Source organism: Triticum aestivum, chromosome 5A (assembly GCF_018294505.1).
Source record: "Triticum aestivum cultivar Chinese Spring chromosome 5A, IWGSC CS RefSeq v2.1, whole genome shotgun sequence".
Classification (NCBI taxonomy): domain Eukaryota; kingdom Viridiplantae; phylum Streptophyta; class Magnoliopsida; order Poales; family Poaceae; genus Triticum; species Triticum aestivum.
In genome coordinates, this window is record NC_057806.1 from 584,834,700 (window position 1) to 584,851,091 (window position 16,392).

The window sequence follows — 16,392 nt, forward strand, 5'->3', positions numbered from 1 at the left end:
CCTTCGTATCAAAGTGTTGAATAGCAATGAAACTCTTGTCTACCAACAAAAGCTGGCACAATCGTGGCTACCCACCCTTTTGCTAGGGTTTTGTTCTCGCTCTTCGTTGTTGATTTCGCCCCATAGGCCGATCATTGTCATATTACTCATCCCGTTCTTGTGATGTGTTGGTCCGTGTGATCTGTATACTCCCGATTTCTTGTCTTCGCTTCAACATCCTGGTCAGGATTTGTGAGGGAAGGGTCGGGATCCCACATTCACCTAATCCATGAACATCCCTTCACACAATCCTGATACTAATACAATTGTTTTCCTCGCTTGGTTGTCTAGTGCAGCCTTGATGCCAGTGATGGACGGAGTGAAAGGCATGATGAAGAAAGTGCAATTGTCAGATCGAAGAAAAAAGGTTAAAAGATCACTTGGGATGGAAGCGGTAATGTTGGGACAATAAAACCTCAGGCGGTGTGGAAATTGCTTTTTGTAAAGCCAATGTTGAAGGATTGACCAATACACTATGTAGGATATGTTACCCCTAACTACGAAAGTCTCGATCAGAAAGTCTTCTTGACCTTCTATCAAGCCTTTCAAGCAACACAAAGTATCAGAGGAGGGCCCTTGGATGTTCGACGATGATCTACTTGTGATGGGGGATTTTTATGCTACTAAAACCATTGAGGAGTACGAGTTTTCATGTATATTGATTTGGTTGTGAATTTTGAGCTTGCCTTTATTGATTGCGAACAAGTGAATGAGGTAAAGCAATAGGAGAAGTTCAAGAAGCCGCTACTAGTGAAGTTGGAATGGTCATAGGGCAATATCATCTTGCATGTATTCTCATACACTATAATATGTTTTTTTTAATAAAAACTAAAAAGGAAGAATTTGGCCATTCTGATTAGGGTCACTCTTTTAACCAGACCTAGGGTGAAGGCCTAGATGTTTAAACCGTTGATGAGAGGGGTTATTGGTCACACAATTAAGGGTTGCTTAATAAAAATGAAGAAATGTGAGGTGCAACAATATGGTAAATGGTTGGAAATTATACCTCCAAAGTGGGGACTATGGCATGAGAGGAATTTGTGGGGAGGACTCCATGAGGAATGATAGCTTCGGTAGTGGGGTTTGTGGCTCTAGCAGTGACAATCTCTCATGGAGAAAAGACGATGGATCTTGGTCATGTTGGAATGTTGATCAAGATAGCGACGAGAGGGAGATAGAGATAGAGGGGGAGAGAGAGAGCATTATGAAGTTGACAGATAGGGTAGGGAAGGGCTTGACTAGAGTTGGAAACATAAAAGCTAACTATTTTCAAGGATATGAAGCAAGCGGATGGAACTATGATAATGGAAAAGTTGTCGATGCAATAAGAGGCTAGGAGTGCAACGACAAGATGGTTCCTAGTGAACCAACATATGGGAAGGATGTGGAGGCGATAGAGGAATGGAGATAGGAAGGCGGAAGGACTTTTTTGGGAAGTGACTTGCATGGGCCATGCACGTCAAGAGAAAGGATACAAAAACCTTTTGCATGGGACATGCAACGTACCGAACTAGGAAGGTAAAGAAAATGAAGAAAACTTGGGGTGTATAAAAGAAAAAGGTCGGTAGACGGTAGGTTACAATGCTAATTTGAATGTGGTCATTAAATAGAAATACACAATTACATGCGAGGGCATGGAAGTTGATGCAAAGAAGAAAAGAGAGTCATGGAAGTCCAGAAAAAAGGAAAATCTGAACTTGGGGTTGCATGGACAACCCTACGAGAACGAATGCATATTACCTCCTGGAACTACCTGATCACAGTGGGCATAAAACTTGATACCCGAAGCTCGAACCCCAAAAACCCAAACTTGTATTGCCCAAACCCGAAAAACCTGAGCACTGCATCGATAGAAGTTTTGGAAACCCGATGTTTTGGGTAATTTAGGTATAAGGCCATGGTACCAAAATAACCTGAATAGCCTGACTTGTTCTACAACCCAGTATAATTATCGCACGCATAGACAACCAAGAAAATTCTCGGCCCAAATCGGCATCTCTACTTGCTAGTCGCTACCCTCGCAAAACCTAGATCGTTTACCACTTAGTCATGCACACTCCTCCTCCCCTCCTCACACCCACGCTTTGCCGAGCAAGCCAACGGCCGCCACCATGCATGGTTGCCACTTGGCTCAGGTGACCTGCAAGGCCACTCCGGTCGAGCTTCCCTCATGTCGCTGCTTCCCTCCTCCTCTTGTGCTTGCCCGACCAACCTCCCAAATGCAGCACCAACCACAACGACACGCACTCATCGGCTCTAGCCTCCAGCCGCCATCTCTATGAGCTCTGACCATCGAGCTTTGCCGCCTCTGCGGGTGTAGTCCCACCTCCCCGACAACCTCTTGCTCCGGCTAGAATCCAGCCGCTGAACGAAGAGCCCCTCACGCTGCCCCTGCAACACGGTGTTTTTTGTGTGGTATTTTGGGTAATTCGGGATTACCCAAACCCGATTTTTTGGATATCTGAATTGCTTAGAATCAAAAAAGTTTGGACAAATATCGACTATTATTTTTGAAAGCCCAAATTACCTGACCCGAATTTTTGGGTAAACCCAAACGCCCAGCCTGACTACCTCGGCTTGGGGAATGACCCAACGTTTTTTGGATACCTAGAAGGAGGGCCCCAATTTTCTTTCCTTTTTGGGACAAAGGTGAAGAATTCTATAGTTGTTTTGTGGAATCTTGGCTTGTCAAATTGGTGGCTAAAAGTTGTGTGGGGCATAGTGTTTTGTTTGGCAATTTTTGGAGGAATTGTACAACTAAAACAAGGTTATATCGAGATACCATATTGATGTGGCAATTCTTGAATTATATAGGTTCCACCGGAGGTTTACTAGTATGGATAACCCGAGATGAAAGAGTGGGAAGCCATGCAGAGATTGTTGAGAAATATTAAGCATCATAGTAAGCTCCCCTAGTTATGCGTCGGGGACTTTTTAATGAAGTCTTGTTATTTTGTGAAAAGGTTGGTGGGGCAGCTCAAACCCAAGTGTGCTTTGTGGAAGATCCATTTGCATGTAGAAATCATAGCCAGACAAAATCCATGTGCATTCACGAGAGTCTTCAAAGGTGGTGGCTACACATGAATGGTGCACTCAATTTCCAAACTATAAGATGGTTAATGTTGATCGTATTAGTGGTGACCCTCGTCACAATGATCACCACCCCATCACAATCCATGTCGAAGAGGATCTGATGCACATTAGGATGGGTGGTCATGGAGCTTTTCTAACACCAAGTGGCTGCAAGAAGAAAATTGTGAGGCTACGGTTCACAATGCATGGTTGAATGCATATCGTGTGAGGGTGGGAGCACAATTGCTAAGAACTTAAGGGGTTGGCGCCAAAAGAAGGAGTGGAGTTCGAGTTCTTTGGGAGACATGGAGAGGCATATTGCACGCCTAAAAAGGAACTAGAAATCTACAAAAGGAGGGTGGTGGATACGTATTGGGTAGGGGACAATGGTGACTACAATCGAACGATGGGCACGTTGAGAGTTATATGGTATATAGATGTATGTAGACTAGTCTAGAGTCATATGATGTCAATAACACATATCTATATCAATTACATACGACGGTGATGGGACCCCACCTTCACCTCCTCCACCAAAAGCCTTCCACACAATCTATGGTGCATGCTCGTAATACTCTTGTTTCCCTAGTTTTGTTCTCTAGTGTGACCTTGATAGCAATGATGGACACAGTGAAGGGCTTGATACAAAAGTTACAATTGTCAGATGCCCAAGAAAGGCTTGAAGATCAATGGGCTGGAAGTGGTAAAGTTGAGATGTTGGAACCTCATGTGATAGGAAATAGCTCTCTAAATAGTTGGCGTTCACTGAAGGATTGGTAATTCTCTGTGTAGGATTAGGTGTCCCTGATTCCATAAGTCTTTGTGAGAATGTATTCTTAACCTTCTATCAAGCCTCCAGGGAACACAAGCATTAGAGGAGTCCCCATGGATTTTCAACAATGAGCTACCTATGATATAGATACTAGTAAAACAATTGGGGAATAGGAGTTCTTGTATATACCAATTTGGTTGTGAATTTTCAACTTGCCTTTGTCGATGATGATAAGGGGACGGGGGAAGCAATATGATAAGTTTAGAAGTTGATGCGGGTGTAGATGAGATCAATTCTATTTTTAGATCACCAAACCGTTGATGAGAGATAATATGTAAAAGTGGGAGAAAATGGTATCTTTTTTAGTACAAATTATTTCCATATTTTAGCATCACTCATCGAATCATTGGACACAAGGGGTGTTCAATAAAACTAAAGTTCTTTAGTGATGCTCAATCACTTAACATTTTAGGCTTTGGATTTTTCCTCACTAGGATTTTCTCAGATCCGCAGGAGGAAAATGAGTTGCTCGGAGAATCTCTATCTTGATTCATGCAGAGTAGCCAACCATCTAAGGTTGTGGTAGGGCTCTTTATAGCGGGTGGAGTAAGCCAGGTTCTGATATGACCATTGGAGTCACACTCACAATGTCAACACAACATGTGGCTAACGATCGGATTTCAAAGTAGGTTATTCACATGGCATGTCTTGCTGCACAAGACAACCAGCTATACTGCGAGGCAAATGAAGTAAGGAGACCAGAAGAATAACATCTCTAACCCAGAAGCCAAAATCACTCATTGTATATATCTCAAAGTCTTCACTAGAAGATTTTAGGTTTGGATTGAGCACATGCTAGAATACTTCGATTTAACTTTTACTTTGTCCCCCATTGATAGTACGGGTTGCCCTATTGACTCAAGTAGAAGCAAAAGAAACAAGTAACAAAGTCCATGCTTCTGTTTTACTCTCATTGAGTATCATCATTTGATTCAAATAGTCATCTCATATTCTTCAATGCTACCACAACATTTTAGGGGTCATAAACTCTTTATTAAACCAAATCCTCAGGGAATAGTACATGTGTAAACTCACAAATACATTAGTCCCTTAACTATTTTGTCCATAGAATCATCCAAAACCCTCAAGGGCACTAGATGCACTAGGCGAATTAGGACAAAGCTAATAACATGGATTTACTACTTAGTTGGGAAATGTTGACTGTCAAAGAATATGAGAAGGGGGAGGGACATTCAGTTAAAAAGATCTCTATGCTTTAAGACTCGCTATGCTCACTAAGCAAGGATGGAGATTACTAGCTAACCTCGAGTCCCTATGTGCAAGAGTGATGAAGGACAAGTACTATACGCACTCTTTGATTCTGTAAGAAGTAGCAAGGACGGAATTTGTTATGATGGCGCAACATCCTCAAATGACTCCAGCTTCTTGGAGAAGGTGTGATTAAAAGGGTTGGTGATGGTGCTACGGTGAAAACATGGGAGGTTGGCTTCTCGAACTTTGGAGCATGCATCCAATCACCCCGTGAAGGTGGAAAATAATAAGTAAAGTAGTGACCTAATTGGTCCTTATACATGAACCTTGTATGTGACATCTTCTAGTAACCAAATGCATCTCTAATTCTCTCGCTTCCTATCATCATGAGCTTGGCCTCTTTGGTTCACAAGATTCAAAAGGAACCATAGGAATAGAAAAGACATAGAAAAATGATAGGAATTCAAGTGGACTTTTGCAAAACAGAAAACTCATAGAAACAAAAACTAGATGCAAAACAGAGGATTGAAAAACACATGCATTTTGCAAAGTTCATAAGAATATGAAAAATAGAGGAATCCTAATGGACAAATCAAAGTCAAACACATGAAAAGTATAATTATAATGTAATTTTGCCACCAATCTTAGTCTCGTTCTTCGTGCATAGGAATTTGAAAAGGAGGTCCAGGTCTCTACTCCTAATGGAGCAGTTGGTGGGATTGCTTCCAAGTTTTTTTCGTTCCACCACTTTCGCCCGGGTTTTTTTGACTTTTTTTGTCCCCTCCCTCCACCCCACTGGTTTAGTTTCGCGTCACCCTCTCACACAATGAAAAAAACTGAACGGGTCAGAACTTTCCATGCTGACGCAAGTTATTTAGTAATGTCTTTATGTAAAAGAATCAATCACAATCAATCTCTAAAGATCAAAACTAGATTAATTAATCTTCATAACGTTTGCTTCCTTCTGCATCACGTCCATAACTTTCCTTCCTTGTTTGGGCGGAAACTGTTTGGTAGCAGAGATTAGGAAGCTTCCTATGAGCGTAGTAATAGGAAGTATTCTTTTCCTTGATGATTCGTTTCCATGCATGATGATAGTAAATTAGGCCAACATTCACCACTATTTATCACCGTCATCAATCGTATCCTTTCCTGCCAGTTTTAAGGGAATCCGCTCGCTACGTCGTCGTTGCGCGTTATTTTCACAAGCAATTCCCCTTAAAAACACAGCGCCCTACCTCGACTCCCCTACATGGACGCCGCCGCTGCCCACCGATCTCGCCACCTCCCGGCAATCCCCTCCTCCCTCCCGTTGCTCGAACGACCCACATTTTTTGCCACGAGCAGCGCCTGCCTCTTCGCCCATGCACCGCCCCTCCTCTTCACCATAGTCACGAGCGCCACCACACCTACCTTCCTCATGGCGGCTGCACCATCCGAGGCGGAGCCGTGGCGCCTCCACAGATGCGGCGGAGACACCATATCCAGTGGAGACGGCGGCCTAAAGCTTCTCCCACTCTGCTCCTTCCCCTAGTTATCGGCCTACTCCACCTCCTCTCTGCTTCGTGTGGATCTGCTCATGTGCAGCAGTGAACTTTATTTAGGTACAACTATTCTCCAGGGCCCAGACTTATGCAGGAGGTTTAAGAGCATCTACAACCGGAGGTTGCAAATTTGGACCCTCAAATGCTCGCGGACGCGTCCGGACGCGCCTGCCGACGGTGACTTGGCGTTGCCTTCAATTTTACAATTTACAACCACGTATCCTATTTTCAAAACATTTGCTACACGTAGGGCCATGCACGTCGATCATCATGTCCGTCTTGGGCCGTCTGGGCACCGAAAATTACTCATACTTAACATTTTCACACCCATATTAGTCCCACCTCGCCGACTGATGAGCTAGTCGACCAGCTTAAATATCTGGATCGTCCAAAAGGGATAAGCTTCTTACATCATTGCATCCTTTGTTAAGGATATGGACTCTTACTATGAATCTTCTATGTTTATCACATAGAAGATTCATAGTCAAGGTCTATATCCTTCACATAGGGAACATTGGTGTCGGCTTGTCTTTTTTTGAATCACGTCCATGCATCAAAACAAAAAAAATCTACTATCATTGTAGCAGAGGTATCAACGTATATGATCGAGACAAACTTGACACTGGATGAACAATCATCGATCAATGAAATGCAATCTGGTATCAAATATATCTCGATCACACATGCCAGAATTGATAGACCTACACAACAACAACCAAGCTTGCCGCCATCCACTGGCGTAGCTATTTAAGCCGGGTGGCGTCCGCCTCGGCCAACCATGTGAGACTAAAATTTGGTTGCACCGATGAGAGATGGAGGAGTTTCTATCGCTGCTGGTGGGACCGCTACGACCTGCAGCGGGGTCGGTGGGCATGCCCGGATGCCCCCATATCCACCTCATATTTGGGCTGGATATGAGGGGTGCCGGTTAGCCTGGGTGTTTGAGGCCCGTTTGAGACGTCCGTCTGGGTAAAAAAAATTGTACCGGGCGACCCATCCAGACATATGAGGTGGGTTCGAGAGGTCCTGTTGTATATGCTCTAAGGGTCCATGTTGGAGATGCCCTAACCTGATGCTTTGGCCGGTGGTGCATACCAATCAATAGAATCTCAGTTCTATAAATAAGCAATTGTGTTTCCTTTGCCATGCTCTACACCAACATATTGTCATGTCATATGGTCTTATGGAGTATAAAGTATGCATATAAAAAAGGCACACGTTAAAGTTATTGCTGGACCTGTTCTATCAGTCATGGACAGTGGCGGAGCTAGCAAATTGTCGAAGCCTGAACACATATTTAATTCCTCATGCTCCCTAATTTGTGAAGCCTAAAACTCAATTGAGGTCTCCAATTTGAAATTGGATCATCGGATTTTGACAGGGCCAACAATTGTTATTTTTTCTCTCAAAGAGCCCTCTCATTCAATTTTTTAATTCATTATGCTTCCTAATTTTGGAGCTTTCCCATCTGATCGAAATATTCAATTTTAGGGTTGGTTCACAATTTTGACCGGGTCGATGGTATCAACCCCGCGCATCCTCTCACCACCAAGAAAAAAGAAACATCAATATATGATATTGTAGCATCAATACATTACATGTAGCCACCGACATAGAAAACGTCCCTGCATAGGTATGGTTGATTAATGAAAAACTCATAATCACACCGCGAAAGGATTACCAAAACACCGCATTATTATAAATAAAAAGAAAATGCACTTTATCATCTCCCTCACCCCGCCAAGCCAAATGCTCCATCTGTTTCTTTGACCAAGTTCACAGCAAAAACATCGATATCCATAATACTAAAAAAATAAAATATGAAAATTTGTTCCATGCTTAATTCAATGATATCGACTTGATATTATGGACATTGGTACATTTCTCTACAAATTTGATCAAACTTTAAATATTTAACTTTTCAAAAAACTAATACACATTATATTTTGAAACAGAGGAAGTAGTTCTTTTTAACCCAACAACAGCAACGGCGCAGCAAAGCACGCCCAATCCTTCTAGTACTCCACTATAGTCTATCAAAAACCAGTTGTTGGTAACATCATGTGCAGTATAATAGACCATACAAGATGTATTAAATTAAATAATAACAAAGTCGCTAAATACTTGTCACATGACCAAAGCTTGATGACATGACCAAAGAAGTCGCAAAATTTCAAATTTATAATCAGGCCTAACTGGAAAGGGTCATAATTAATCTATCTATATCTATATCTATATCTATATCTATACCTACTATTAAAGGGAATAGGTATTCTTGGTTTGGTTTAGTCCTTTACGTTTGGTTTACACACGTTAAGGGATCTGGGCCAGTTACTTGTATGTTGATGGGCTTTTTATGGGCTTTCATAGAGAGACCGTGAAAAATAATTGGGTCAAAATAAATCAACATTGTGAGAATTGAACACAAGACCTCCTGTGTATCTCTTAGATGTAACAACCAAAGACTTATGCACCTTTCATATTTACTAATCCCAACTCACTCTAAATATACGAGTGACAGTCATCATGTTTATTTATTTATTTTGCGAGAAAAGGAGTTGATATTAAAACGGCCAAATTACTGAAAGGTCCACACAGAAAAGGAAATTACAACCAAGGCCCTCTGCAACCCGACTACGCCGGCGCCATGGACGAGCCGGTGACGCGCTGCTCGCTGACGCCTTGGATCGAATCAGCCCCCGGGTGAAACGGGAAGTCTCCGATCAATGGTCCCTGAGGACCTACACCAATGGCCGTCGTCGTCGTCGCACCGCTCAACATCGCCTTCCTTCTCCAGATCTTCAACTGCCGGAATCACCATCCCTCGATCTCCGGCACAGGAGGAACCATGCAAGGCCTCTCCACCGAGCAGCGAGCACGAAAAAAGGAGCTGGTCCACCATGGAGCTCCATCGGAACTTCGCCGTCGAAGGGGAGACCAACACCTGCAAAAAGCCGATCCAGTCGCACCGCCGCCTCCACGACGTCACCGGCTGGCTCCCTAGGCACTCCTATACTATGTACACGCTGCAAATCGGGCCTCCCCGTCCTCCCGCCGCAGGAGCGTCCGGCGGAGGGCGATGGAGCCGCCGATTCGGCAACGGCGAGGTGGAGAGCCCGGGGTTCGCACAAATCGCTCTTCGTTCCTGTAGATGGGGAAGGGTGAGGTCCAAGGCTCATATTTAGGGAGAGCTATTTAAGCGAATGAGCTAATAAAGGAAGGATTGTGGGCTTAAATATAATATTTAAACGAATGTGGCTAATTAAAGAAAGGATTATGGGTAAATCGGTGGAATAACTATTAGAAAGATTGTGGTCTTAATAAATTCTACATGAAGGATTTGAGGTAAAAAGGTAGGATAATTAAAAGAAATGATCTATAGGCCTTAATGTGTTGGGGCTACTAGAAAAGGAAGGATTTGATTCCTGACTAAGGCCTCCTTTGGTTTGTAGGAATGTCATAGGATTTCTATAGGATATGATTTGCATACGAAAATTTCCTTTGAGGCCCTTTGGTTTGTAGGAATGGATTCCTATTCCTATATAGGATAGGAATCAATCCTTCACATTTTGGAGGAAAAAAACATTAGCTAAGGCCTCCTTTGGTTCATAGGATTGGAAAATCATAGGAATAGGAAAGTCATAGGAAATGAGATGACATGCATCTCAAATCCTATGCATAGGAATAAAAAAGGAGATGCCCTTTGATTCACACCATAGGATTTTTTCCATTGAGTCTAGGCTAATGTTTAGGGCTTCTTTGGTTTGGAGAAATTTTATAGAATTCTAGAGGATAGGATTTTTATAGGATTTTTTCCTTTAGAGCCCATTGGTTCATAGGAATGGATTCCTATTCCTACATAGGATTGGTTCCTATCCTCCACATTTCATAGGAAAATAAAAATGAGCTTAGACTCAATGGAAAAATTCCTTTGGTGTCAACCAAATGACATCTCGTTTCCTATTCCTACTCATAGGATTTGAGATACACGTCATCTCATTCCTACAAAATTTCTATTCCTACGATAATCCTATCCTATGAACCAAAAGAGGCCTTATTTTCCTATGAAATGTGAAGGATAGGAAGAATTCCTCCATAGGAATAGGATTTCATTCCTACAAACCAAAGAGCTCTGAAGGAATTTTCCATATAGAAATTCTATCCAATGAAAATCCTACAAAATTCCTCCAAACCAAAGGAGGCCTAAGACTCAATGGAAAAATTCCTATCCTATGCATCAAATGACATCTCTTTCTCTATAGGAATTGAGATGCATGTCATCTCACTTCCTATGTTTTTCCTATTCCTACAACATTTCTATCGTATGAACCAAAGGAGGCCTAAAACGGGTGAGGACTTCATGATAATTAATGAAAGGATCATACTTAAATGTCATTAAAAAAGAATTGTATTTAAATGAAATCAGTGGGACATTACGCCCCGCAAAGAAAATATGAACACGACTAAATTACGACGTATTTTTTATGTTCATTTTGTAGAAGGACGATGTTGCGTTAGAACATGTTCTTCATAATGAATCCGATGTTGTGGGACATTATGCTTGTGCAAAACATCAATTTTCCTTGTTACAACGCACGGACATATGTGCTAGTTAGTTTAATTGCAGAAATTCTCTATGAATTACAGAGAAAAACTAACCTAGCTGTCCATTGTTGCTTTCTGCCTCGTTGTCCTGGGCTCCTGGCCCTACGTATGCAGGTTGGGCACTCGCCTCCACCATTCCGGTGAATGATGGCGGGCATGGCCAGGACCGTTTGTCTAAAGCTCCTGTGCTTTCGCTTAAGATTGTCACCGCCGCTCGCCGGAGGTGTGGCCTAACTGGGGCCGCGGCCACGCGCCGCGCCATCTCTCCCCCCTCGCTGGTTGGGCACTCGCCGGCCGTCAGTGCTCCACCTGCCCGTCTCTGATCGAGGCAGGGCACGCGACGCTTAGGGACACGCAGTTGCCGCGCTTGCGATCTGGAGCAGACGAACAACAGCGATCGAATCTGTTTTTTTCCCCGGAAAAATCGAATCAGCTTTTTTTTTTTGATGGCAATCGAATCAGCTTTTCAGCGAGAGCCAGACTACTGTGGCCCAAACAGGGAATGTGATGGGCCCCTGGCCTGCTGCTAGCTACGGTGCACAGGAACCTAAAGGCCCTAAAGAAAACTGGTCCAATTAAAGTAAACGATTCTCCCTAACGATCACTGTTCTTTTTTTCAGCACTGATCCCCGTTGGCTATTCCGGCGATCTTATGCCACCGGAGCTCGCCGGATTCCAAGTATGCGCCGGCATCGAGCCCGGGCACGTGCCCAGGCGCAGCGGCGCGCGATAGCCACTCCCTGACGCGCGGCGCGGCGAGGAGGAGCGTTGACAAAGAAGCAGAATGGCCATGTGAGCAGAGTCAACGCAGGTGTGCCTTCCCTAGCCGCGGTGGTTCCTAGTTGCAACCCTACCCAGACCCAACCGAGGCCGACACGACACCCCACTATTTTGCCTCTGGCGAGATGCCCGCCCTAGTAGCACCGAGAGGCGCCTCGATCTCGCGCATCCATGCGGGTGTGCCTTCCCCGGTGGCCACGACCCCCACCCTCACCCTCGTCCCCGGCCAGTGCGCCGGCCGACCATGGGAATAGACGGAACCTTCCGTTCGGCGACGCCCAACCCAATAGGGCCGACGCCTCAGCGGCCGGCCTATAAGATCCCACCTCCTCGACGGTCAAGTAACTCCGTCGATACTCGATAGGATCGTCATAGCTGGAGCCTGGAGAGACGATGCTCAATGGCGCCCTCTTCTTGCTCGTCTGCGCGGCCGCACGAGCTGCTGCTTCGGGCGGAGACGGTGAGAGCCTCCAAAGCTACCGCTATTCCTAGCATGGTTAATCAGTTAGGTTAGGTACATTGTCTTAGCATTGTCTGACACGCGATGCCATGCGAGCTGCAGGCCCGCTGCTGAACGGGAACTTCGAGTACGCGCCCAACAGGTCCCAGATGAACGGCTCGAGGGTGATGGCGGCGAACGCGATCCCGTACTGGAAGGTCACCGGCTTCGTGGAGTACATCGAGTCCGGCGCGAGGCAGGGCGACATGGTCCTGACGGTGCCGGAAGGCCGGCACGCCGTGCAGCTGGGCACCGACTCCTCCATCCGGCAGCAGCTCAGCGTGACGCGCGGCAAGTACTACTCCATCACCTTCAGCGCCGCGCGCACCTGCGCCCAGTCCGAGAGGCTTAAGGTGTCGGTCGTCCCCGGCGACGACGTCGTGGCCGACGAGCTCCCCGTCCAGACGGTGTACACCAGCAGCGGCTGGGACTCCTACTCCTGGGCCTTCAAGGCCAAGCAGGGCGTCGTGTCGTTCATCATCCACCACGGGGACGACCATGCGGAGGACCCCGCGTGCGGTCCCGTCATCGACTGCGTCGCCATTAGAGCGCTCAATCCTCCTCGAGCCACCCGCAGTGAGAACAAAGTTCCGATGATCTCGTCTGTGCTTAGCAAACGATTCTTTGTGACGGAATTAACGTGATCTGTGCAGACAACATGCTGATAAATGGGGACTTCGAGGAGGGGCCATACATCACCCCGGGCTCGCCGTGGGGGGTCCTGGTGCCGCCCATGGACGAAGACGACACCTCGCCGCTGCCGGGCTGGATGGTCATGTCCTACTCCAAGGTGGTCAAGTACATCGACTCGGCGCACTTCCGGGTGCCGCACGGCACCCGCGCCGTGGAGCTGGTGGCCGGCGTGGAGGTCGCGCTGGTCCAGGAGGTGGCCACCGTCCCCGGCAGCTCGTGCAGGCTGCAGTTCTCGGTGGGCGACGCGGCCAACGGGTGCGTGGCGTCGCCCATGCGCGTGCAGGTGGCCACGGCGCGCGGGAGCAAGAGCGTGCCGTACAACTCGAAGGGCACGGGCGGGTACACGCGCGACGCGCTCGACTTCACGGCGGACGGCAACACCACGCGGGTGGTGTTCTACAGCTCGGGCTACCACACCACGTCCGACGGCAGCGGCACGCTCTGCGGGCCCGTCATCGACGACGTCTCGCTCGTCTGCATTTCACGCCCGCATGCTCGCCGGTTGCTCCGCTGATGCGTTGCACGTGCTGCTAGAGTGTGATTTTTTCGGGAGAGCGGCTGCTGGGAAGTGGAAAATCACTCCTGTTCCTTCTTTTCGTAAGAAATAGTCGACCCTCCATGCGTTGTTTCGTAACAACAAACTACTCCATACTCATGGAGCATACAGAAAACAGATCAAATCATCAGTTTAATTCACGAGCATGAACGTAACAAGCGGCTTCTAGGACGAATGTCTTTTATGCGAAACAATATGTGGTTGGATGGCTAGGTGGACAGTCGTATCTCAACCCATCAGGTTTCAAGTCATGGTGCTCACGGGTTCAAGACCTGCCGGGCGGTCGGTCGTCAGTCCTCGGATTTGCAGCTACGTCGCTGGGTAGTCGGTCGGCGGTGGCGGCGGTGTGAGGTCTCTTGGACAGTGACCCCAATTCCATGGAGGTGTGGAGATGGGCTACGCGTGGATGCAAATCTTGCACAACTTCTGCCTGGTCGGCGATGATGGCACCCTTGATGTCATCCCCGTCGACTACCAGGCGCTTTTGGTGACTTCATCAATCTTAAGATGATATGTCGGCTCCGTCTTTTGGAAGTCCACATAGAGGTAGGGTGTGCGTGTGTGTGTTTATAGGATGAGTATGCGCGTATATATGAGCGCACGTGACGAATGTATTTTTATTATACACTTCTTTCCCTATACAAATCACTTCACACCACTCGCGTTCCTTTCCTTATCACAGGGCAAAGTCTAGCATGAACATGGCAATAGGTACGCACAACCCGCGAACCCGGCGAGTAAAAATCCTATTGGGATAAGGGTTTGGAAAAATAAATATCCATACGTTTATAAATGGAAAAATATTGTGCCCATCGGTTAAGCCGGATATGGCACAGGGAGGCAATGGCGTACCCGCATATACCCATTGTAACATCCTGAATTTTGAGTTTTTTTCTTTGCCTTTTCCCGATTCTTTCTTGAATTACCTTTCTTGGACTTACCAAACTAAAAACACCTTGAAATTGGGCTAGCACCCAGCCAAAATTTTGTGAATTTTTGGTGTGACTCAAATGCAAAAATTCCTGAGAGGCTTGGGTGTATTTTTGGTGGTTTTAGGACCTGAACAGATTATGTGAATTGATTGACAATTTTTAGAAGAGCCGAAGAGGTAGTTGTTTCACAACTCAAGTGCTTAGAGAGCATTTATTCTTTTCTGAAAAATAATAATCCTAAGAGAAAGCTTGGGAAAAGAATAGCCTAGTGAATAGGCCGATCACACCCGTGGCCACCCAGTACGCGGATGCCTTGGTGAGCATGGTCACGGCCACGTCCACTATTCACACCTGCGCCTACCGCCGTCGGGACACGCTCGGCCGACGCAGAGAGCTTGGCCAAATCCACCAGCACACCCGAAGCAGTCTCTCTGGCTATCGGCGAGAACCACGGCAGCGTCGTTGCTACTTGTGAGCTGTGTTGGAATTTCCCCAAAGAAAAAGGGAGGTACAGTATAATAAAGATAAATATTTTCATCAGTTAAAAATCAAGGTTATCAATCTAGTAAGAGAATCACACAAAGCCTAGTGAATAACACCTGCATACATAAAAGTAAATACTTGCACCCAAAGCAAACAAGAGGGTTCTCAACCCCCTTGGCGATTACTTGCAAGATTAAATCTTGTAGTGGTAGACAGATAATTACAAAAATAAATTAGAAATAAAATTCAGTGGAGTATTTTTGTGTTTATATATGATAAAGTAGACCCTGAGGCCATAGTTTCACTAGAGGCTTCTCTCTCGAGCATAGCATACGGTGGATGAACAAATTACTGTTGGTCAATTGGTAGAAAAATGCATAGATATGACGATATTTAAGGCAATGATCATGTATATATGCATCATGTCCGAGACAAGTAGACTGACTCCAGCCTGTATCTACTACTATAACTCCACCCATCGACCGCTATACATCATGCATATAGAGTATTAAGTTAATGAAAATAGAGTAACAACTTAAGCAAGATGACATGATGTAGACAAAGTAAACCCAATTAATATGAATAACCCCGTCATTTTATTCTTAATAGCAATAATACAAATACGTGTATTATCCCTTTCTGTCAGTGGGATAGAGCACCGCAAGATTAAACCACTACTGCAGGATGCTGCTAACGCGACACTACGATCAGAGACCCTTTTACGAAACTGTGTGTGATGCATTAATCACAAACGGTGATGTAAAAACCCGTTAAAAAGGATGCAAAATGTTTGCCATGAATGATACATCAAACACGGTTCGAATTTTAGTTGCGTGTGCGATGCGGGGCATACGGTTGATCCATACGAACTATTTGCGATGAGACAGAACAACAGAATGGACAACCAGATCAAGGTGTGTGCGATATACGACATACAGTTCGCTCCGATGAACCGTTTGCGATGATCGAGGTGAACACAAACGATTCGGCGTAATAAGATGTGTGTGATACCCGACAAACATGTCAGTAATCAGAATTGTGTGCGATCATTATAGACAACCCATACGGTCTTTTTTTGGTGAATTGTGTGCTCGTCAGGGCACAGAGTTCAACAAACCAATCTGTGAGCGATAATAGAAGATCTC

At 45.5% G+C, this 16,392-nt stretch overlaps 1 protein-coding gene across 1 annotated transcript; it reads left to right on the forward strand.

Moving 5' to 3' along the window:
• Positions 1–12,203: 12,203 nt before the first annotated feature.
• Positions 12,204–13,972, forward strand: LOC123107819 (uncharacterized). The gene is made up of 3 exons (XM_044529727.1): positions 12,204–12,544; positions 12,647–13,159; positions 13,237–13,972. Exons 1-3 carry the CDS (start codon positions 12,478–12,480, stop codon positions 13,788–13,790), a joined length of 1,134 nt encoding a protein of 377 aa, XP_044385662.1. The 5' UTR covers positions 12,204–12,477; the 3' UTR covers positions 13,791–13,972.
• The last annotated feature ends 2,420 nt before the right edge of the window (positions 13,973–16,392 follow it).

Coding starts and splice junctions, on each gene's coding strand:
- LOC123107819 (XM_044529727.1), top strand. CDS start 12,478: ATGCTCAATGGCGCCCTCTTCTTGCTCGTCTGCGCGGCCGCACGAGCT. Junction 12,545..12,646: donor TGCTGCTTCGGGCGGAGACG/GTGAGAGCCTCC, acceptor TGCGAGCTGCAG/GCCCGCTGCTGAACGGGAAC. Junction 13,160..13,236: donor TCCTCCTCGAGCCACCCGCA/GTGAGAACAAAG, acceptor TGATCTGTGCAG/ACAACATGCTGATAAATGGG.